Here is a 23,489-nt window from a genome sequence, read left to right as displayed (position 1 = left end):
ACCTAATCCCCAACCCCCACACCCAGTTTTTAACCTGGACGTTGGCATAGGAACTTGGGTCCTTAAACTCGCACAGAAAGCACTCTGAGGCAGAGCCACCTCTCCAGCCCTTGGATGTAATTTTGGTATGTAATGGGATGTGCTAACATTAGGACGATCTGCCACAACCCTGTGACCTAGTATTTTCCAGATGATGAAAAGTGTTACAAAGTCATAGATGGGAAAGTGAAGGGAAGGCCTCTGGCTTTTCTTATGTAAGTATTTTCACTTTTATTATATCATTTCTTTATTATTATTTTGCAGTGGTGAGATCAAACTTAGAGCCTCACAAATGCTAGCACTCTACATTAAACTACAACTCTAGCCCAACTGTTTTGTTTTGTTTTTTAAAAAGATTTGATAATATATATATATACATATATATATATATATATATATATATATATATATATATATATATATATATATATATATATATATATATATAGTGTTCTGTTTGTATGCATGCCTGCAGGCCAGAAGAGGGCACCAGATCTCATTACAGATGGTGGTGAGCCGCCATGTAGTTGCTGGGAATTGAACTCAGGACCTCTGGGAGAGCAGTCAGTGCTCTTAACTACTGAGCCATCTCTCCAGCTCCCCAACTGTTTATTATTATTATTATTATTATTATTATTATTATTATTATTAAATGGCTCTGTGAGTTCAAGGCCAACCTGGGCTATAGAGTGAGTTCCAGGAAAGGCTCAAAAGCTACACAGAGCTGGGCAGTGGTGGCGCACGCCTGTAATCCCAGCACTCGGGAGGCAGAGGCAGGTGGATCTCTGTGAGTTCGAAGCCAGTCTGGTCTACAGAGCTAGTCTAGGACAGGCTCCAAAGCTACAGAGAAACCCTGCCTCAACACACCGCCCCCTAAAAAAAAAAAGGCTCTTGAAGGGGAATAGCTATATTGCTGCTTCCATCCCAAGAAGATGATACATAGTAGTGTAAAGGAGATAAAAAGGAAACAAGTAAGCGCTGCATGGATTACCTGGCTTGGGCATTGGTACACTATGGCCTATGGCCCTGCCCCATTCCTGTGCACCCTACAGGCATAAACTACAAATGGCTTTTTTTTTCCCCACCTCCACCCAACTGGTGGGTATTGAACTGAGGTCTTGAGCATGCTAGGAAAGCACTCTAAGATGAAAAGAATATTTTGTGACACATGAAAATCATATGAAATTCAAATTTCAGTTCCGAAAGTAAAAGACTACTGGAACACAGCCATGTTTACTCATTTCTGAATGTCTGTGGCTGCTTTACACTGTACTAATTGAGTAGTCACAATAGAAACCATATGTGGTACTGTCATCACTTTATGTTATTACAACAAGACAAGTATGAAGAGCAGTGGAGTAGAATTTTATAAACACCCTCCAAAGGGTCCAACTAAAAGCATTTGTCACTCAGGGGGCAGAGGCAGGAGAGCTCTGTGAGTAAAGGCCAGCCTGGTCTACATAGCTAGTTCCAGGCCAGCCAAGGCTATACAGTAAAATTTAATAAAATGAAAGCATTTGTCTTGGGATCATCATCAGCTTTTAGCAGTACCTATCTGTGTAGACATTCTCAGAGCAAAATTATACAAAATGTCCTGGTGGAAGAACCTTGATACATAAATAGTTGCAAAAAATTTTGATGATAGGGAACAGAACTTTGAAACCCATCAAATGAACTATCTTCTATGAAAAAATAGTCCTAATCTCAGTTCAGCATGGTGCACACACCTTTAATCCAAATGCTCAGGAGGCAGATGCAGGCAGATCTCTGAGTTCAAGGCCAGCCTGGTTTACCTAGTGAGTTCCAGGCCAGACAGGGCTACATAGTAAAATCTTGTCTCAAAGTAATTTGAGACAAAAGAATAATATATTATTTAATAATATGTAATATTTATTATATATTGTTTATACCATGTTTTAATAGTATATTATTAAATAATTTATAATAATAACAATTATTATTATTATTTTGTTTTTTGAGACTGGGTTTCTCTGTGTAGTGGAATTTGCTCTGTAGACCAGGATGGCCTCTAATTCAGAAATCCACTTGCTTCATCCTCCCGAATGCTGGGATTAAAGGTATACACCACTACTGCCTGGCTCAAAAATTATATTATATTTATTTGTGTGTGCATGTATGCACATGCTTGCAGGTGCAGGTACACATACCAATGCTACAGGTATGAAGTCAGCCAAGCTGGCTTTGAACTTTCTTTCCTCCTGCCCTCAACCTCTTCAGTGTTGGGATTACAGATATGAGCAACCACATCCGACTTCTAAACCATTCTATGGCAGCCTTTGTCCAGGATCCCATTCCTCCCACTCCAAGGGAATCCTTTAGTTAATTGAAACCTTGAGGTTTTATTTACGACATGTTTACTTTTTTGGATATAATCACATCCAAGTTAAACAACACTGAGACAAACATGGTATGTTGGAATGCTTGTTCTCCTGGGATCACATGGAGCAAACCTGGCTCTGAAGAGATATTAAGATACCCATATTGTTGTGTTAGAGCCTCCCTTACTTACTTCTGCCTTACTACATGGGTACAATATCTAAGGGCAAACACAGAATTAGCTCAAGTTTGGACACATGACTCAAATGATACATGCCTCTGGTCGTTGGAATGATACCTCTTTAAAAAAAAACAAAGCAAATAACTTCTAAAATAGACTTTTATTATGAAATATAAAATTTGGAAATATTTTTAAAATTCAGTTAATGCACCACATTAAAAATACATTAATAAAATGATCTAATTACAACATTGGCAAATCATGAAGTCTAATTATAGAACTCCAGGAGTCTTTAGAGCTGAGTAGAAAATAGAGAGTATTAGTTACATATAAGAAGTCTGCTGGCAGAATTGGGAATGCACACCCACTACATACACCAAATAAAACTGGGTCAAACTTGCTTGTGAGGACTAGTTCCCTGCAATTCTGGTCTGAATGAAACTGGTAGTATATTATAACCTAATATACAAAAAGGCAGGAAAATGGCGGGCAGGACTACTTTGAGAATATAGTAATTTCTCAAAGAATATATATAACGTGTGTGTGTGTGTGTGTGTGTGTGTGTGTGTGTGTGTGTGTACCTAAGCTACTATTTTGCAGAGTAGGTTTAAAAAAAATGTGAAAAAAGGTATTTTCCTCTCTCAATTAATCAGTTTAGGCAGTTTTGTGAATTAAGGATGAAAATGAATTTATCTATTTGAGACAGGTAGCCCTGGATGGTCTGGAACATACTATGCAGATCACACTGACCTCAAACTTGTGAATGATCCTCTGCCTCCCAAGTGCTGGAATTACAGGCATGTACTGCCAGTGACACCCAGTCCTTTTGTTTTTTCTCTTGAGATAAGGTTTCTCTGTGTAGCCCTAACTGTCCTGGAACTTGCTTGGTAGACCAGATTGGCTTTGAACTCTGCCTCCCAGTACTAGGGTTAAAGGTGTATGCTACCATGCCTGGCTCTGCACCCAGTTCTTAAAAGATAAAAATTCTAAAATAGTCTAAGAATTAATTAAAATATCAAATTTCATTATTTTACTATTAGAAAAACTACATACCACAGAAAGTTTTTAGTAAGAAATGTATATGTAAAGAAAAAAATAAGTTTTTTACTGAAACTATGTCTTGAATCCAATAAAGTTCTCGCACTACATGTATGATAGAACAGTGTAATCCATTTAATTTGAGTTTTTGTTTGTTGGTTTATTTGTTTTTGTTTTTGTAAGACAGGGTTTCTCGGTCCTGGAATTCACTCTGTAGACCAGGCTGGCCTCCAACTCAGAGATTTACCTTCCTCTGCCTTCTGAGTGCTGGGATTAAAGGCGTGCACAGGCCAGGTTTTATTCTTAAGGATCACTTTGTACTTGAAGTGAAAAGTAACAGTTCTAGTCTGAATATACAAAATTGCTGTAGCTCTAACAGCTCTAACAGTGTCCAAGGAGCTACTACTTGCCATCAATGACTTCACAGTAAAAACATTTAAACAGTTGTCAGGAATTTTAGTAAGAGAGACATTAGAATGACACAGCATCTTTAAACAGCTGCCAAAGGCATGTTGCAATTTACGGATCCCCACTAGACCAGCAAGACCTAGTTTAAGTTAAGAGCAATACAGAATTCAGACAGAAACACACTTTGAACATCTTAGCTTAGGGAAGTTTGATATCAGCACCAAATATCTATCCATTATAACTCCCATTTAAAAAGTTAGCAGTGTATAAAACCTCAAGTTTTTCTGTACAATGGTTCAATTTCATGTGTGGCTATTCTGAAATTAAAAAGTCAAAGAAGAACCAGGTGTGTAAGAAACGCCTGACAGAATCTGCCATCAAGTGCAAAGTTCTTCTATTATATCCATTTTTCAAAACGAAACTCTCTTAAGTAGAGAAAACATGTTTAAACACCACCCCCAAACACGTCCAGGCTTTCTTTTTGTTTGGCAGTACTGGGGACTGGTCTCAGGGCCTTCATAGGCTGGGCAAGCACAGCCCAGCCCTGGCACTTTTTCTGACCTAATCTTTGATAAAAATTTAAAGCCTGCTCTAGTCTAATTAATCTTATTTGTATATTTCAGCATTCAGTTTAGTTATTAAAAAGCACTACAAATCAGTTTTTGGTTTGTACTACTATGTTATTTCTTTGAGACACATAGCTTTGGCAGGCCTGCAACTTGCTCTACAGACCAGACTGGCCTTGAACTCAACAGAGATCTGCCTGCCTCTGTCTCCTGCCTGCTGGGATTAAAGGCATAAGCTACCATGCCAGGTATATTTTTTGAGACAGGGTCTCATGTAGCTCAGGCTGGCCTCAGATTTGCTACGTAAAAAACAATGACGGGACTCTTGACCCTCTTGCCTTCACTTCTCAAGTGCTGGGATTATAAATTTATACTATCACATAGGCACAGCTCAGCAGTCAGGATATTTTCATAATTCAAAGCTAACACTGACTTACATATCTTAGGATTTCTATGGCAGTAAAGTACCTAAAGTTGAAAACTAGATTATAAACCCACTTCACAGACAAAAAGGAGGAACACAGGTTTTTAAAATCAAATTAATATCAAAAATGCCATATAACAGTTACAGTACATATGATGTTATAATCTTAGTTTCAACAATTCTATTAAAAACCAATAGGGTTTCTATTTATTCTGAATCAATAAATTATTCATAATTAAAATGTTTTATAAATAATAACAGATGTCATATTGAATATATGAGATTTTCAGAAGAGTAACAAATACTTCGGGATTGTATGATTCAAGTACTGCTTTTACATTACTGAAACGCATCCAGTTGGTAACTGACCCGTAACACTGGCACACAGACTACATGGCGGCGGTCATGTAAGCAGTGCTGTCCACTTATCTTTCACATTGTCACAGGGTGAACTCTTTTAGTAGGAAACAGGATGTTACACACTGATCCAATTAGTTAGCATATTTATGAAGGAAACGTTCAAAGGCATCATAGATGGCTTGTCTACAATGAAATGTAAAGAAATAATTAGTCATTTTCAAATATGGAGGACAGAAACTATTATATTTCTAAGATTATCTCTGGTTAAAACTATCTGATAAAATATGCTTCTGATATCTCTAGAACCTAGGAAAAATCCTTTAGTGTGATATTTAAAATATTTTTATTATATGTTCTAGTTTTTCTACTTCTTTGTTGGCCTCCGTATATTTCTTAAGGCATAAAAAAAAAAAAAAAAATCACCCTAAACAAGCAACAATACCTATTTAGACAAATCATCTTACCTGAAGAGTCCTTGCTTAAAGAGATAAGCACTGATATGACCCCCTTCTAAGTACCGGATTTCACAACCAGGCCAAATTTCTTGTAGGCTTCGAACTCCTGTGCGTGGAATATAGGCATCCTCTTTGGCTTGTACCACTATGATGAGGCTTGGGTCAACTGGAACTAAGCACAGGGTTTTGATGCATTAAAAAGGTCTTTGATTTTTGTATAATTACCTAAAATCATATTACCAAACAAAAGGCACCAAACATGAGTCTGTAATCCTAGCTGAGGCAAAGGATTACAAGTTCAAGACCAGTCTGAACAACTTAGACTCTGGGGAGATGGCTTTGTCAGCAACGTGCTTGCTGCATAAGCATGAAACATGAGTTTAGATTCCCAGAACCCATGTTAAAAGCTGGACACAGGCTTCACTTATAATCTCCGCAGTGGGGAAGTAGACAGTGGCCAAGCCAGTCTAGTGGAATTAGTAAGCACCAGTTTACCAAGTGAGAGAACTTGTCTCAAAAATTAGGGTGGACAGTAACTGAGGGAAGACCCCAGTGTTAACTTCTGGCTTCCACATGTATGTATACATACAGATGAATATGCACACATGAAAGGGAAAAACAATATACCATGGTACCACAATAGTCATTTAATAAAATGAAGATTTTTTTTTTTAAGGACAAAATTCTCATGTAATCCAGGTTGGCCTCAAAGTCACTTTGTAGTCAAAGAGGACTCTTAACTTCTGATTTTCGTGCCTCTACCTCTGAGTTCTACTGCTAACATTACAGGTATATAGCACCATTCCCAGTTTATGCAGTGCTGGGGATTGAGCCCAGACATTATGTATGCTATATCCCCAGCCCTAAAATGAATATTCTAAAGATATACACAGAAAAACAAAAACAAATACCAGGGAGCTGGAGAGATGGCTCAAGTGCTTAAGAGAACAGGCTGATATTCCAGAGAACTTGTGTTCGATCCCTAGCTTCCACATGGTGGCTCACATCATCTGTAACACCAATTCCTCCAGACCTGACACTCTCTTCTGGTCTCCATGGGCATGTATGTGGCACACAGACATGCATGCAGGCAAAACACCTATCCACACATGAAGTGTATATAACAAATATTTACACAGCACAACTGTTTTCAGTTTCCTATGAAAATTAGTACCTGAGAAGTTTGCTACATGAGTGCATTCATCCATGACTCCTTTCATGAATATTAGAGATTCTTTTTGAAGATTGCTTCTTTTTTGTTCTCTGCTGAGCAGGTGAAATGACTGAGGGTTGTAACTTGCATAACGATTTTTGTTAGTTGAGAGTGTTTGATTCAGGCATTCCATCTTTGCAGTATCTTGCAACAAGTGTCCTTTTGAAGTAGCACTGATAGATGTTTTACCAGGATTTTGGCACTCAGCATGCTTTGGGGACACAACTTGGTCTGTCATATCTAAATTTAACATTCTAGAAACCAGATTCAGGTTAGTCAGCTTGTCTGCACTGCTAGGGAAGTGTTTCATGAACTCATGTCCCATTTTGAAAGAATCTGTCTGAATATATGATAAAAAAGAAAACATTTTATATTAGAACATTTATATTCACAACTTTTTGAAACATTTTAAAAACAGGAAAGGTAGTAATAAGTATTAGTAGGTAAAATAGAGTATGGCATACATACAATGGAATAGTCTCAGAAATTAACAAAAAGATCGAGGTAGTGGCGCTCACCTATAATTACAACACTTAAGAGGTTGAGGCAGGAGAAAAACTTATTGACTTATAAATACAGGGTGTTCTAGGCTAGCCTGAGTTACCTAGTGAGACCTTGTCATAGACCCGCCTCCACCCCCGCTCCCCCAACCCCCCACATGCACAAAGAGTAATGGAAGTATTTTTTGTCTTCCTTTTTCTGGCATAGGATCCCATTCTTGAGCCTCCAGCCTTGGCTTCTCAAGTGCTGAGATAACAGACACAGGCCACCACTCCTAGCTAAGTCCCTTTCAAGGCACATGAATGAACACTGAAGACATTATGGGATGTGAATAAACCAGGTACAAAGGGAAAAGTGTGTGTATTCTGCTCACATAAGGTCTACCACAGTCACATTCAGAGACAGAAAGAAATTGTGGTTGCTCCAGGCAGCAGGAAGATGGAAGTAGTAATTGTCCAATAGGTAGTTTGTGTGTGTGTTTTTTAGATTTATTTATTTATCATGTACACAGTGTTCTGCCTACATGTACACCTGCACACCGGAAGAGGGTACCAGATGGTTGTGAGCCACCATGTGGTTGCTGGGAATTGAACTCAAGACCCATGGGAGAATTGCCAGCCCTCTTAACCTCTGAGCCATCTCTCTAGCACCCCCAGTGGGTAGAGTTTTAATTTGGGAAGATGAAAAGTTTTGAGATGGATGGTGGTGATGGCTACGCAACATTGTGGGTATGCTCATTGTCAATGAATTGAACCATCAAAATGGCATTTTAAAAAAATGGTAAATTTCATGTTGTTAGATTTACTATCATTCTTACAGGGCCAAAGGAAAAACAGATACTAAAATTTGAAGAGGATGAAGATAAACAGCACATTTATTGTTAAATGTTTCCTAATAAAGAGTTGTCAGGTCAAAGTTGCTGGGTGGTGGTGGCATACGCCTTCAACCCCAGCACTCAGGAGACAGAGGCAGGTGCATCTCTGAACTTGAGGCCAGCCTTGTCTACAGAGTGAGTTCCAGGACAGCAGCCAGGCCACAAAGAGAAACCCTGTCTAAAAAAAGTTAAAGTCATCTGCATCAGATTTTACTGCCAAAAATTTCAAAACATAGCTTTAATTCCAGACTTTCTTAAAGTTTTATGGGCATACCTGTACTATAATGTACATTTAAGCACAAGAAATAGCTACTTGAGCCGGGCGGTGGTGGCACACACCTGTAATTCCAGCACTTGGGAGGCAGAGGCAGGTGAATCTCTGTGAGTTCAAGGCCAGCCTGGTCTACAGAGCTAGTCCAGGACAGACTCCAAAGCTACAGAGAAACCCTGTCTCGAAAAACAAAAACAAAAACAAAAAAACAAACAACAAAAAAAAATAGCTACTTGAAATTCCTTTTTTTGGGATAGACTAACAATTGAAAAATATAAAAGAAAAAAATATTGCCTATGAAAGTTGTAAAACTTATTGACTTATAAATACAACATAAATGAAAGTAATGTTTATTATATTTGTATATTAAGAGAAAAATAAAAAGAATAGATGACATCCTTACAAGATCGACTTGCAACTTATATGAGAAGTGGCTAATCAAATCATTTTTTATTTTACTTTATTTTTGGAGACACGGCTGGCCTAAAGCTTACATCTAGACCAGGCTAGCTTAAAATAGAATATCTACCTGCCTAGTAGAAATAGCTGAATAGATAAAGAAAATGTGGCACACATACATTATTAAATTTCATTTAGCTATAAACAATGACATGACATTTGTAAGAAAATGGAAAGAACTGTTTGAGTATGCTAAGCAAAATTAGCCAGACTCAGGAAGACAAAGATTGTGTGTGCACACGTACACACACACACACACACACACACACACACACACACACACACACACTCACAAACAAGACAAAAACATGAAAAAGGAAGAAAGATATGGGGTAAGGGCATGGGAGCAAATAGGAACAAAAAGCAATATAGTATGTGTGAAAATGTCACAATAAAATCCACTTATTTATAGACTAACAAAATTATTTTATTATTTTGGTTTTTTTAGACAAGGTCCCTCTATATAGCCCTGGCTGTACTGGAACTCATTATGTAGACCTGACTGGCTTCCAATTCAGAGATCTGTGTTGGCCTCTCAAGTGCTGAGATTAAAAGTGTATGCTACCACACCAGGCTAACAAAAAAATTATTTTAAAAAAGAAATTCAAGATAGGCAACGGATGTGTGTGTGTATGTGTGTGTGTGTGTGTGTGTGTGTGTGTGTGTGTGTGTGTGTGTGTTTTGGAAACCTGAAACACGTAGTCTTAGCTTATAAACACATGCTCAATGTCAACAATGAGGTAAAATAAAACTAAAGTCATGTTATAGGTGCCATTTTGACCTTAAAACCCACCACACAGGCCCAACACCTGCCAAAGTGGGAGCAAAGAGCTAATCTATCAAGGACCTGGGCCGTAGTTCCAGGATCCAGGAGAATCCTAAATGGAGTAACCTCGCCTTTTGGCTTCTGTAGTTTTGCTTTTTTTTTTTGTTGTTGTTGTTTTGTTTTTTTGAGACAGGGTTTCTCTGTAGCTTTGGAGCCTGTCCTGGAACTCACTTTGTAGAGCAGGCTAGCCTCGAACTCACAGAGATCCACCTGCCTCTGCCTCCCAAGTGCTGGGATTATAGGCGTGTGCCACCACTGCCCGGCTGTAGTTTTGCTTTTTGCTAACTGAAGTGTGTAACCAGGATGTATTTTTTGTGCAAAAAAGACAAAAAACTATGAGGATGGGGCTGCATGATTTGGGCAAGTTCCCCATGTAGTCACTGGCTGGAGATAAAGACTTGCTTTTCTGAAATTGTGGAGGAGTGGATCTGAGGGAGAAGGAAAGTGGGGGGAAGGCCTAGGAGGAGAGGAGGGAGGGGAAACTGCAATCAGGATATAATATATGAGAAGAATAAATAAAAATTAATAAGTTAAAAAAAGAATGTTCATATGTAGGATTGGAGAGATGGCTTGGAGGTTAGGGCCACTGGCTGCTCTTCCAGAGGTCCAGAGTTCAGTTCCCAGCACCCACATGTGGCTCACAACCATCTATAGTGGGATCTGATACCCTCTCTTGGCATGCAGGCAAACATACAGATAAAATATTCATACATACAATACATAAATAAATAAAAAGGAGAAAAAGGAGGAGGACACTCATGTGTGTTCTCTGGTGAGCTTACCTGGTAACAGAGTTTTAAAATTTCCTCACATTTGTTCACATTCTGAATTTGTGAATTAATGGAGAAAGAGATCTTTCTCCTGTAGTCTAGACTAATACAACTAAAATTAGAACCTAACCACACTGCAAATGATAGGCCCTTTAACCCAGCAAATAGTATTTCTAGAAAATTACACTTGTACAATAATGTATGTATAAAGTTGATTATTGTAGTACTGTGTATTAAAGTAAGTGAGAAGAATACATATAGCTATTAACAAAGATTAATTAATTAATGGTATATCCATCTATATAATAGACTATTTTATTATCAGTAAAGAGTAAGAAAACATGAATAATTTAAAAAATGGGTGAGAAAATATTTTTTGTTGCTTTGTACCCTGAACCAATACATGACATAATGGGTTGTTTAGGGAGTATGCTGGTTAGTTTTTGTCAGCTTGACACAGACTAGTCACATGGAAAAACCAACCAACCAAACTAACAAAGAAAAAACTTACCCCACAGTATTCAAGCATATGAATAATTTCTTCTTCATAAACTGTCTGTGTATAGTACTGCTTTTCTAGCTCCCGCCAATTAATTGATTTACTTAATACACCCTGAAATAAAGTAATATCAAATCATGACATAGCTTGTATAATACTTTTTATTTTTATTAATTACTGTATAAGAGAGTTAATATAATTGGGCTTGAGATTATCTAGCCTTTATCTTTTTGTTTTGTTTTAAGATTTATTTATTATGTATACAGAAGAGGGCACCAGATCTCATTACGGATGGTTGTGAGCCACCATGTGGTCGCTGGGAATTGAACTCAGGACCTCTGGAAGAGCAGTCAGTGCTCTTAACCACTGAGCCATCTCTCCAGCCTGGAGATTATCTAGCCTTTAAAAGGCTGTTTATATCCTTGAGTGGAATCTGGGAATTTGACCAATAAGCAGCTTTTACACTGATATGCAACTTTCACTAAATGATAAGAGTGGGTCACTGTAGTCATACTGTTTGTACAAGTCTGTACTCTGCTTAACACTGAAATTCCTTCTCAACTTCTGGTACACTCAAGGCAGAGGGCATCTAACCACTGACCCCAGACTCTTAACTCTGATAGGCTCAGTGATGAGCAGCATTTTACCATTTGTTATAAGTGATTGCTAGAGGAATTAAGCATAAATCATGAGATCTGGCTGGGCATGGACCCTTGGAAACCTACACCAGGTTTGTCTCATGTGCCTTTTCCTTTTGTTTATTTTCTGTCATATCCTTTTGTTAAAGTTAAGTGTGCGCCTCTCTGAGTATGTATAAAATGGAGAGAGAGTATGTGTTCTGTTATTCCTTCTAGCAGTCACTAAACCTAGGAGTGATTTTGGGGACCACCAAGATAACTATATGTTATAAAGTTTCAACTGCAATCCAATTACCGTAGTGAAGACCCCAGATGCTGTGGACCAAGACAGGCATGGAATTAATGGCATGGGCTTGGGCCAGTTGGATACTGCTAAGGAGGCCATCTGTAATATGACACAAGTAAATTTATTAATGTGAAAAATAATACTAAAAAGTACTTTGTATAGGTGGGAGTGGGTGAGAGAAGACATGAACACAAGGGCTGTAATACTTATAGAATGCCCTCAAATTATAAATTCAACAACACAGAAAGTTCCTTCCAGAAAGCAAGAAACTATAAAGGCTTTATATCATATTTTCTGAGAGTCTTGCTGTGTACACAGGCTGCGTCTGCTTCACACTTGTGCTCTTTTTCCCTCAGTCTCTCTAGTGTTGGCACTATAAGCACTCCTGGCTTTGAGTAACATTTTAAATTTAAGTTTTACAATTCAAATGATCATCTATAGCAAACTTCAAATCCATTTTTAACTATATAAAACACACACACCCCTAATGACAAATACATGTTATGTAACTGACCAGAGCACCCTTCAGATGCTAACTGCACTAAGTGCTTCGTGGAGAATACAGTATAGCAAGCAATTATGGTACAGCACTGTGGAAATGTCCTGAGGGATGAAGCACAGTTTGCAAATGAAGCTGGTGGGAAGGAAGCTGTAAGGCTGTTGTTTGGCTAGGTGATGGCACAAGGGGGCACTAGAGAGACATTAGTGCCTGACACAACTAGAGCCCTGGGCAGCCAGCCAGCACATTTTGAGCAGGAGAAAGCAAAAATCTGACTTAGAGCATTCAAGTTATACCAGAGAGGAAAAACTTAAAGAAACCAGACTGGGACTCAGATCAGTGTCTCACTTAGCCCTCATCAGAGAGGCGGCTTCTTGCCGTAGATGAGAACTACCAGAGACCCATAACTGGACAGTGTACAAGTAGTAGGATGCTTTGGGCCAGAGAGTAGTGACATATGCATTTAATCCAAGCACTGGGGTGTGGGGAGTGGGGCAGAGGCAGGTGGATCTCTGAGCTTTAGGCCAGCCTGGTCTACAGAGCAAGTTCCAGGATGGCCAGGGCTACACAGAGAAACCCCATCTCGAAAAACAAACAAAAAAGAGGCTTTGGAGTACTTGGCCTTAAATGGGACGGTTTCATCAACCCTTTGTTCAGAGCTCAGGAGCCTATGCAGAGCAGAAGGAAGCAAAGAGGAGGTGGAAAGACTGTTAAGAGCCAGAGGTGGTGAATAACTCCAAGGAAATAGTGTCTTTCAGACACAACAAACGGACACACATATGAACTCACAGAGACCCGCAGCAGGCACAGGGCCTGAACAGGTTCAAACTAGATTGGGTACCAGCCCTAAGAAGTTGGCATGGGGTTGGGTATCCCATCCCTAACCAAGAAGCTGTCAGCAACTGGTACCACTTGAAAGGGGAAAAATGAATCTCCTCCGAGGTCCCACGCCTGGGAAGAGATGGCCATCACAAAACAAATACAATGGTATTTTTGAAGACTTTTCATCTCATCTAGCTTTGTTTGGGCTTTTTGTGTGTGTGTGGAGGTGTCTTGTTGATCTTAAGAAAATTAGTCTTTGGTTTCCATTTTTTTTTGAGGGGGGGATTGTGTGTGTATATGCATTTCTTGGGTTTTGTGTGTTTGCTTGTTTTTTTAAAGAAAGAGAAAGGGTGTGGATTGGATGGGTAGGGAGATGGTGAGGATGTGGAAGGAGTTGAGAGAGGTAAAAAATGTGATCAGAATATATTGTATGAAAACTTTTTTTCAATAAACACAAAGAATGGGAGAAAAGCCTTGGCACAGAGGAACCAATTAGGAGTCTGTTCAATGCGGTCTAGAAGACAAAGCATAGCGTCGTTGTACTGGGGATGGAGAAAGGTAATAAATGAAAGCAAAAATCATCAAAATACAGTCTATGCATAAAGAAAGGTCACAAATGAAACCTATTATGATAGATAATTAATATACACTAAAAAAATTAGAAAGCATCTCCAAATTCATTCCTCTTCTGACCAGTAGCAAAAGTAAGGATACACTTTGAATATATTGAAAAGACCCTTGAAAAGTTAGATTTTTTTTTTTTTTAAATCAACTTTTTTAATTTTTGTTTTTCTCCTTATGGCCCTGGCTGTATAGCCCTGGCTGTCCTGGAACTCACTATGGAGACCAGGCTAGCCTTGAACTCACAGAGATCTGCCTGCCTCTGCCTCCAAAGGGCTGAGATTAAAGGCATGCACAATCATTGCCTGGCTTTTTAGTCAACTTTTAATAAAATATTAAATCCGAAATCTGAGCTATACCTGGATTGTACAATATATGCTTGTCTACATGAATTACACAAAATAACACTTCATTATTGGAAATATTTCTACTTCCTACTTTTGCCAACATTATATGCTAACATTAAGTTCATGCCTCAAGTACACTTAAAATTACCTATTTACAAAAACTATGGTAATGAAATATAAGCTGAAAAGACTCACATGTCCTCCCATGGATATTCCAGTCATCCCAAGAGGTCCATAACCTTCCCTCTCTAGCCAGTGCAAGAGAGCTGCAGACTCCAGAATAAGAGCGCCTCCCATCACAAATAGGTCAGACACATTTTTTAAGCTGGATCTTCTAGCCTCACAAAACAAAATAGAAAATGATTTATTTCATGTGTTTACATTTTAATACTTTTAAAAGTTAAGAAATTATTGTGTATAGGTGTCTACTGATGCATGTGTACATGGTGCCATAAAGTGTGTAGAAGTCAGAAGACAATTTTGTGGATGGAATCAGTTTCCTCCTTTCACCTTTATGTGGGTCCCAAGGATTGACCGTAGGTTGCCAGTTTTGTGCTGCAATTGATTTTTACCAGTCCAGCCATTTTGCTGGCCCACAGTTACATTGTGTGTGTGTGTGTGTGTGTGTGTGTGTGTGTGTGTGTGTGTGTGTGTGTGTTTGTGTATGCGTGTATGTTTATGTATGTGTTTCCCCCACCTGAGATAGAGGCTTGCTTTGTAACTCAGGCTAGCAGTGAGCTCATATGTGGCCCATGGTGGCCTCAAATTTGAGATCTTCCTGCCTCTGGCTCCTAAATGCTAAGATTTCAGATATGTGCTACCATGCCTGACTTCAAAAACATGTTTTAATTAATTAATTTTTGAGATTGGGCCTTGCTATTTGTATTGGAATGACCTTGAACTCTAGATCTATCTGCCCTAGCCTTAGTGCTGGGATTACAGGTAGTGCCATGAAACCTGGCTAGATTAATTTAAAGAAAAACCAACATATCTGGAATTTTCTGTTATTATTTTTTGACACAGGGTAATTCTGAACTTCTGATCCACTACCTTTGCTTCACAAGTGCTGGCATTGCTGTGGGCCTGATGCTGTGCCCTGCATCAGGGGAGTTCTTATAAAGAGAAGCCCACTTTCTTCAAGTAGAGACTTAGAAGACAGTAGATGTTAAACTCTGAAGTGGTTGAGGTTCAAACCAGTCATCTCTTCACAGAATTAATGTAAGGAGGCACCCACTGAATAAACACTAAGTGAATTTGTGTACATTTGGACAAGAGTTCATTGAAATGCCAGAGCAGGAGCAGGGGTTCAGCTCAGCCTGGGCTCCACAGTGAAAACCTGTTTCAAAAATGCTAACAACAAACCAAATGCTCTCCTCCGTTAAAATGGATCACATTCCATCAGAAAAGACCCCACTTTACTTGTTTCCTATCTTGAAGCCAGTTTTCTATATTTGATTACAAAAATTATGGAAGTTCTGAATTCTGAAGCGCTGCTCCCTGTCATTTCTCAATTGGTTCTAAGAGATACTATTATGAGGTTCTGGGACAGAGATACTCACAGTGGACCTGGTCCAACTGTTTTCTTTCTTTCTTTTGTTCTTTGTTTACTCACTTTTGATGATTTTTAAAGAGAGAGGAACTGGTCCAGGACTGTAACCCATCTCTTTGGAGGCTGAAGTAGGCCAGCTTGGACAACATAGGGAGGTCCCTCATTCAGTCTGTACCTTCCAACCCCAGGCAGAGAAAGCAAGAGGAGTAAACTTTGATTTACAGATTAAACTGCAAGCCAGTGTATTTCTGTTGAACTCTTTGAAGAAAAAAAGGGAACAAACTGGACCATGATCACTACTACTCTTTTTAAGGCTGTGGACCAAATGCTGGGCCTTGTCTACACTGGGCAATGGCTCTACCACTGAACTCCAGCTCCATCCCAGACCAGACATTTCTTGAGTACATAATGTAAGAAACCATGTGTTCTTTCTTCCTTTTTTTTTTTTGGAGATAGGGTTTTTCGGTATAGCCCTGCCTGTCCTGGAACTCAGAGTTCCACTTGGCTCCGTCTCCGGAGTCCTGGGATCAAAGTATACACCACTACACAGAGCAGGAACAATGTTTTCTAAACATAATTTTAAAAACAATTCTGCATGGAAGAAATCATTAGTATCCCGATTCTATAAATGAGTTGACTCAAACTAAAGAGGCCAGATTATATAATTAGTAAATGACAAGTTATCATTCCATCCTCAGTGTGCATGAGTTACAGTCTTTTATTAACCCAGGTTGTTTCTTTTTCTTTTTTTTTTTTTTTTTTGCGCTGAGGATTGAACCCAGGGCCTTGTGCTTGCTAGGCAAGTGCTCTACCACTGAGCTAAATCCCCAACCCGGGTTGTTTCTTATTAGACTAAATAAACTCTTTGGTTTTTAAGCAACTTATGGACAAAGAAAAAAATACATCCTATATTTGATTTTAGGGTTTGGTTCCAGACTGAAAGTTCTTGAACGTTTTAGCTTGGACTTTAACTTTCACATATTTTCACAAAGTTCATTCTAACTCAGTCCTCACAGTAAGCAAAGCACATTGGAAGCTGATCCAAATCATATACTTCCCTCTGGAGAACCCTGCCCAACCCTCCTGGCTACTGCTACCTAATTGACATGGTAATTACATGTTCAAAAGGCCATTCCACTGTTCTGTCAAGCCAGCTGCTTCAAGACAGTGGGGAATGTGGTTAAGTCCAGTGTATTCTGTGAGCACTAGTCCACTGTCACACTTGTTTGGCTGTCAAGTGAGTTCCTTGGTCAAATGCAATGCTGTGTAGAATACCACGACAAGAATACGGCATTGCCTAAGTTCACAGATGGTAGTTTTGGCAGAAGCATTATGTACAGAAAAGGAAAATTCATAACTAGAATAAGTATTCCAATAAGAACAAAGCTTTGCCTTTTTCATGAAGGAAGATCCAATGTAGTCAATCTACCAACAGGTTACTGGCTGGTCACTCCAGGGAATGGTGTCATATGGGGGCTCAGTGTTGGTTTCTGCTGTCAACACATTGGGCACTCAGCAGCAGCTGTAGCCTGGTCAGCCTTGGTGAGTGAAAGTCCATATTATCCAGTCCATTCATAACCTCTATTTCTGCCACTGTGGCTACTTTATTCATGTATACACCAGGCAAAGACAGGAATGACTGGGAAAAGAGGCTAACTGTCCACAGAATTGGTCATTCTATCAACTTGATCATCGGATTCTTTCTTAGCCAAAGTCACCTTTTGATGAGCATTTACCCAAGATTCAAGTATCTTCAAATCCTTTACCCATTTGGAAAAGAATCACCCCACATACTTCTTCCCCAATTGTCATTTTGATCATTTTTTAAATCATACTCCTTTCAAGTCTTTGAAAATAAAACAAAAAACAAATAAGAGTACTTTTAAAAAGACAAAGTTTGGGGCCAGGAGAAGTGGCTCAGAGGTTAAGAACTCATACTGCTATTGCAGAGGACCTGGATTTAGTTCCCAGCATCCATATATAACTCCAGCTCCAGGGTATCCAGTGTTCTCCTTTTGGATTCTTTTTTCTTGTTTGTTTGTTTTTGGAGACAGAGTTTCCCTGTGTAGCTTTGCGCCTTTCCTGGAACTCACTTGGTAGCCCAGGCTAGCCTCGAACTCACAGTGATCCGCTTGGCTCTGCCTCCCGAGTGCTGGGATTACAGGCGTGCACCACCACCACCTGCCTGGCCTCTTCTTCTGGATTCTATGGGCCCCTACCACTCACATGCGCATATCAACCCCCTGCCCAACACACATATACACAGTGATTTTTAAGAAATGTATTTAAAAAAGACAAAGTGTTATCTTTTGTTCAGGTACAGTTTCACAAATAAGATATAATCTGAAAATCAGCCTACTAAGGATTCTAAATCTATCACCTTATCAGACATTAAAATGTAAAAATCTTAAAAATTAAGAATTAAAGACAATATTCTTACTAAGTTTTACAAGTCAACTGAAGAAATGGTTAGCTAGAGACTACCAAACATTTGTCCTAAAGACTGCAGGAATAAAGACAACGAAGGTGGTAGATACTTACACTTGGTCCTTGGGCTTCCTGCAGCCATTTGAGAAGATAGGTCAAAGAGAAAATTTTAAAATAATTAAATATACTCATCTCAGAATGTATCATTTAAGCACAACAGTTAAATATGAATACAACACCCAAATAAATACTTCCTAGTTACTTCAAATGCTGTTTAGAAGTCCTCAGATTTTTCAACTTAGTTATTTTCCTTTTAATTTACATAGCTTTACTGAGATATAATCACAAACCAAGTAATTCACTTATTTGAAATATATAAATTAATATACTAAGTATACTTACAAGGTTACACAATCTTCAATTTAGATTTAAAATGAAATTTGTTAATATAATTTTTTTTTTCAAGACAGGGTTTCTCTGTGTTGCCCTGGCTGTTTTGGAACTCACTTTGTAGACCAGGCTGGCCTCAAACTCACAGAGATCCACCTGCCTCTGCCTCCCAAGTGCTGGGATTAAAGGTGTGTGCCACTACTGCCTGGCTTATTGATACAACTTATGTAAATGTTTCTTTCAGAAATCTAGGAAATATAGAAAAGTATTCAAAACTACAAACATTGACACTAATATTTTAAAATTATTTCTAGTAGTTTTCCTTATGTATAGTTTTTTTTTCCCTCTTTTCCATTCCACATGGTTTGAGTTTGTTTCTGTCTTGCTTTTGGTATTAGGGATTTACCCAGAACCTTGTGCATTTGTTCTACCACTAAAGAACATGGTCTAATGTCCCACTTTTACACCATAAGTATGTTCACACATGATTCTAAACTTACTTAAACTTAACAAATGCTTAATCTTTACCAAATACTATTCTAAGCTGTGCTGAATATTTAATATTCTGTCTGACCTAAGAAATGATTCCTACTTACAAGTGAGAAAACAAATACAAAAAGGTAAGTGGCAGATTTGAGAACACAAGGGCAGAAGCAATCAACAGCACAACCAACCGTATGCACTCCAGTATTATGAACCACGATACTCAGTAGTTTCTCTCTGATGCATATTTAGTTCTATTGTCTTATATAAGTAAAGATACATAAGCATATTTTCTATGTGCAGTTTTTTTGTTTTGTTTGTACTATATTCTTAGAATCAATTTGCCTGACTGAAAAAAAAATCCCCGTCAAGAGATCTGAGTGTTTATTTTTCCTTTATTTTCTCCTTTGTGGTACACAAAGGGGCTGAATCCAGGAGCTCACATAGGCCAACTCTATCACCAAGCTACACTTTGCCCAGATGTGAGATGGCTGTGTGTGTGTGTGTGTGTGTGGTGTGTGTGTGTATGTATGTATGTATGTGTGTGTGTGCACGCATGCTAGTTCCCATGGAGACCAGACGTTGACATTAGCATCTTCATCAATCACTGTCCACCTTGGCCAATGAGCTCTAGGAATCCATTTGTCTCTACCTCCCCAGTATGGGGGTTATGGATGAGTGCCAATGTCTTGCTCTTTTATGTGAGTTCTGGGGATCTGAACTCAGGTTCTCAGTGTTTGTGTGCAGGCACTTTGCTGATTGAGCTATCTCCCCAGACTGATGTGAGATGTTTTAAGACTCCTAATACATATATTAAAATTGCTTTTGTATTGAGCTATAATGATTTTCAGTCATTTGTAGTAAGTTCCCCATTCACAGTAGCTTTCTTAATATTGTGTTTATTATTTAAGAAACACTGGGAATTGTTGAATTTTACATTCCTTTTATTACTAGAAATGTTGGGCATCAGTTTATTTTTTCTATGAATAGTCTGATGGCATCTTCAAAATTAAGTATTGTTCTAGACCTCCACCTTTACTATAACTGCATTTAAAAAATGAACATTTCTTTAATAGCAAACATTTGACTTATTAAGTCCAGCATAAGAACCTCAAGAACTAAAAGTACAATTTATCATTATTACAAATAGGCTTAAAATACTATGTTAGTTTCATGATAAAGCCTAAGCTGGTTTCAACTCACAACCTTCCTGCTTCAACCTCCTAAGCACCTGGGTTAAAGAAATGTGCCACCATATATGATGCATTTTTGTTTTATTTTGTTCTGTTTTTTGTTTTTTAAGATAGGATTTCTCTGTGTAGCTTTTGGAGCTTGTCCTGAAACTCACTTTATAGACCAGGCTGGCCTTGAACTCACAGAGATTCTCCTACCTCTGCTTCCTGAGTGCTGGGATTAAAGGCATGCGCCACCATTACCAGGCTGCATTATTTACTTCTTATTTTGAGACAGGGTAGTTCTGGCTGTCTTGGAAATTGCTCTATCGACCAGGCTAGCCTCAAACCAAGAGATGGGCCTGTCTTTGCCTCCTGAGTTTTGGGATTAAGGCGTGCACCACCACACCTGGCCTTTAGGGTTTTTTGGTTTTGTTTTTGTTTTTCCAGGATTTTTTGTAGCTCAGGTTGGCCCCAAATTCACTATCTACCCAAAGCTGGCCTTGAACTCCCATTGCTACTTTTCATTACATTTCTCTTAAAAAGGTATAAAATAATCTTTCATTCTTGCTTTTTAAATATTTTGTGACCTGATAACTGGATTTAACTAGTTTTGAAAAGTTAGTTACCAATGGGGCTGGAGAGATGGCTCAGCATTGGAGAGCACTGGATGTTCTTCTAGGGTACCTGGGTTCAATTCCCAATACCACAAGGCAGCTCACAACTGTAATATCAGATCCAGAGGCTCTGGCTCCCTCTTCTGGTCTCCACAAACACCAAGCACACATATGGTACGCATGCAGGCAAAACACCCATACACATAAAATGAAATAAATCTTTAAAAAAAGGTACTATTAATTATTCTTTTGAAGAGTAAATATATAAATAATGAGATAAAGAAAAATTTAAAGTATAATAAAAGGATATAATAAGGGTTTTCTAGCAACAATGAAGCCATTCGGGCCTCCTTAATCATAGGACGAGCCATGAGAGTTCTGCGCCTCCAGTAATGCTAAGGAAAGAGATGACACACTTAGAATACAGTAGGCAAGTGCTGAGGAGAAGTGCTACGGATTTTCTAGAGCTGAGTACTACGATGTCACCAGTCTTACATGGTCTCCTGTTCCAGCCAGATGAATGCACACAGGTCTGTATCTGCTGTTCCATTCCTTAGGCACAATAAATTGGAACCTATAAAAAAATGAAATTTTCTTTAAAGGGCTTTAGCTAAAAACTATACATTCATATACAGTTACTTAATTTGTGGAGAGGGTCTTGCCATTACATAACGCAGGCTAGCCTGGAACTTACTATGTAGCTCAGGCTGGCCTCAAACTTGTGGTCCTACTACCCTAGCCTCCCAAGTGCTGGGATTATAGGTGTGATTCATCATGCTTGGCTCTAAACTTTCTATTTAGAGAGTATTAAAATTAAATTCTCTCTCTTTCTCTAAAGGGATGGGCCATTGGATTTATGTTTCCTTCCTTCCTTTTGGTGTGTATATCTATGTAGGTGTGCCCTGATACACGTCAGAGGTCAGAGAACAACTTGCAGGAGCTCTTTTCTTCTACCACATGAGTCCTAGGAACTGAACTTTGTCAGCCTTAAAATAAAGCGTCTCTATCCACTCAGCCATCTCGATGGCTACAAGAATATTATAAATCTACTTTCTCTTAGGAACAAAAGCATGAAGACAGGAAGAAGCCTGAGGAAATTAGGGATTTGGTAGGATGGAGAATGGAATGAGAATATGGGGGGACAGAATGTGGCAAAAATACTATGTTTATGAATGAAATTGTAAAAGGATAAAAAATTTACAATTAAAAAGAATTTACTATGACACTATAAATGGGAAGGAGACAGCAAATGAACTGTAGCCATGATAAACTTTTAGCATATTTTGGACATGGACTTATTTAGTGTGGTATTGTGTTACCATCAAACAAAACTACATGACTGGAGCTAAGAAAGCTAAGAAAGCTAAGAAAGTAGCTAAGCTAAGCGCCCGCTTACCATGTGCTTACCAGGTTCAGTCCCAAGTACCATAAAATTTAAATTTTTAAGAAGTATATTTACATACTAAACATACATATGTATATGTGCACACACACACACACACACACACACACACACACACACACACACTTAACAAAAAACAAACAAATAACAAAGTAAAAAAGAAACTGGAGAGATGGCTCAGCAGTTAAAAGCACTTCCTGCTTTTCCAGAAAACCACTTCCAGGACTTTTTGTAGCTCAGTAGGCATATACATTGGATTGGGTAGTAGACAGCTCATAAATGCCAGGAACTCCAGGGGAATCTGAAAACCTCTTTTGGCCTCCATGGGCACCTACAAACACATGGTATACACTCACACAAACAAATACATAGACACATTTAAAAATTCTTTCTAAGAGGGAAGAAACTGATCAATTGCTCTGAGGATATATAGCTTAGTAGTAGGGCATTTGCTTCCCTGGCATGTGCAAGGACCTCAGGTTCAACCTTTAATACTGCAAATTAATTATTTAAGAAAGGGATCAAACAATCTGCATAGGGAAAGCAGGCTTCCTAACATGGGCTTGTACGTCTAGAATCAAAGTTTCCTCATTCTTGCAATGAGGAAAGCTTTCCTGACTTAACCTCCTGTACTTAGTAAAAGTGAATTTACCAGATGGCATACAAATCTTATGCACTAAGAACTCAAAGTCAACAGCAGTATGCAGAAGAAATAAAACTCCACATACTGAAGAAACCCAAGCCAAGCATCTATAGAGTAAACAACCCAACCCTCCTTTAGTGAGTATCACACTTAAGAGAAGAAGGTGTGTGTGGAGTATTAGAGGTCATCAACAAAAAAATAAAGGCACTGGAAAGTTGATAAGAAAAATTAGAACAGAAGGATTTTTATTTTTTAAAAAACACTGGGATTCTCTACATAGCTCTGGCTGTCCTGGAACTCACTACATAGACCAGGCTAGCCTTGAACTCAATGAGATATACTTGCCTCTGCCTTCCAAGTACTGGGATTAAA

The 23,489-nt window shown here is 38.6% G+C and overlaps 1 protein-coding gene across 8 annotated transcripts in view; it reads right to left on the bottom strand.

Moving 5' to 3' along the window:
- Positions 1–4,818: 4,818 nt before the first annotated feature.
- The window catches only part of Abhd18 (abhydrolase domain containing 18), a 50,551-nt gene continuing 31,880 nt past the window's right edge, over positions 4,819–23,489 (bottom strand). For 5 of the 8 annotated variants that reach the window (XM_036189464.1, XM_036189465.1, XM_036189468.1 and 2 more), the window contains 9 exons: positions 21,568–21,646; positions 21,383–21,467; positions 18,525–18,552; positions 14,630–14,768; positions 12,155–12,244; positions 11,234–11,335; positions 6,983–7,361; positions 5,818–5,980; positions 4,819–5,536 (listed from right to left, as the gene is read on the bottom strand). In XM_036189464.1, coding sequence (XP_036045357.1) covers positions 5,485–5,536; positions 5,818–5,980; positions 6,983–7,361; positions 11,234–11,335; positions 12,155–12,244; positions 14,630–14,768; positions 18,525–18,552; positions 21,383–21,467; positions 21,568–21,646 — 1,117 coding nt within the window. In that variant the 3' untranslated portion in view covers positions 4,819–5,484. Of the gene's footprint in view, positions 5,537–5,817; positions 5,981–6,982; positions 7,362–11,233; positions 11,336–12,154; positions 12,245–14,629; positions 14,769–16,046; positions 16,709–18,524; positions 18,553–21,084; positions 21,108–21,382; positions 21,468–21,567; positions 21,647–23,489 lie in introns of those variants that run through there. The other 3 variants (XM_036189471.1, XM_036189466.1, XM_036189469.1) reach the window with 3 other exon arrangements.

Source organism: Onychomys torridus, chromosome 6 (assembly GCF_903995425.1).
Source record: "Onychomys torridus chromosome 6, mOncTor1.1, whole genome shotgun sequence".
NCBI lineage: Eukaryota > Metazoa > Chordata > Mammalia > Rodentia > Cricetidae > Onychomys > Onychomys torridus.
The sequence above is the reverse complement of the archived record's forward strand: the minus strand, read 5'-3'. Positions and strand labels throughout refer to the sequence as shown.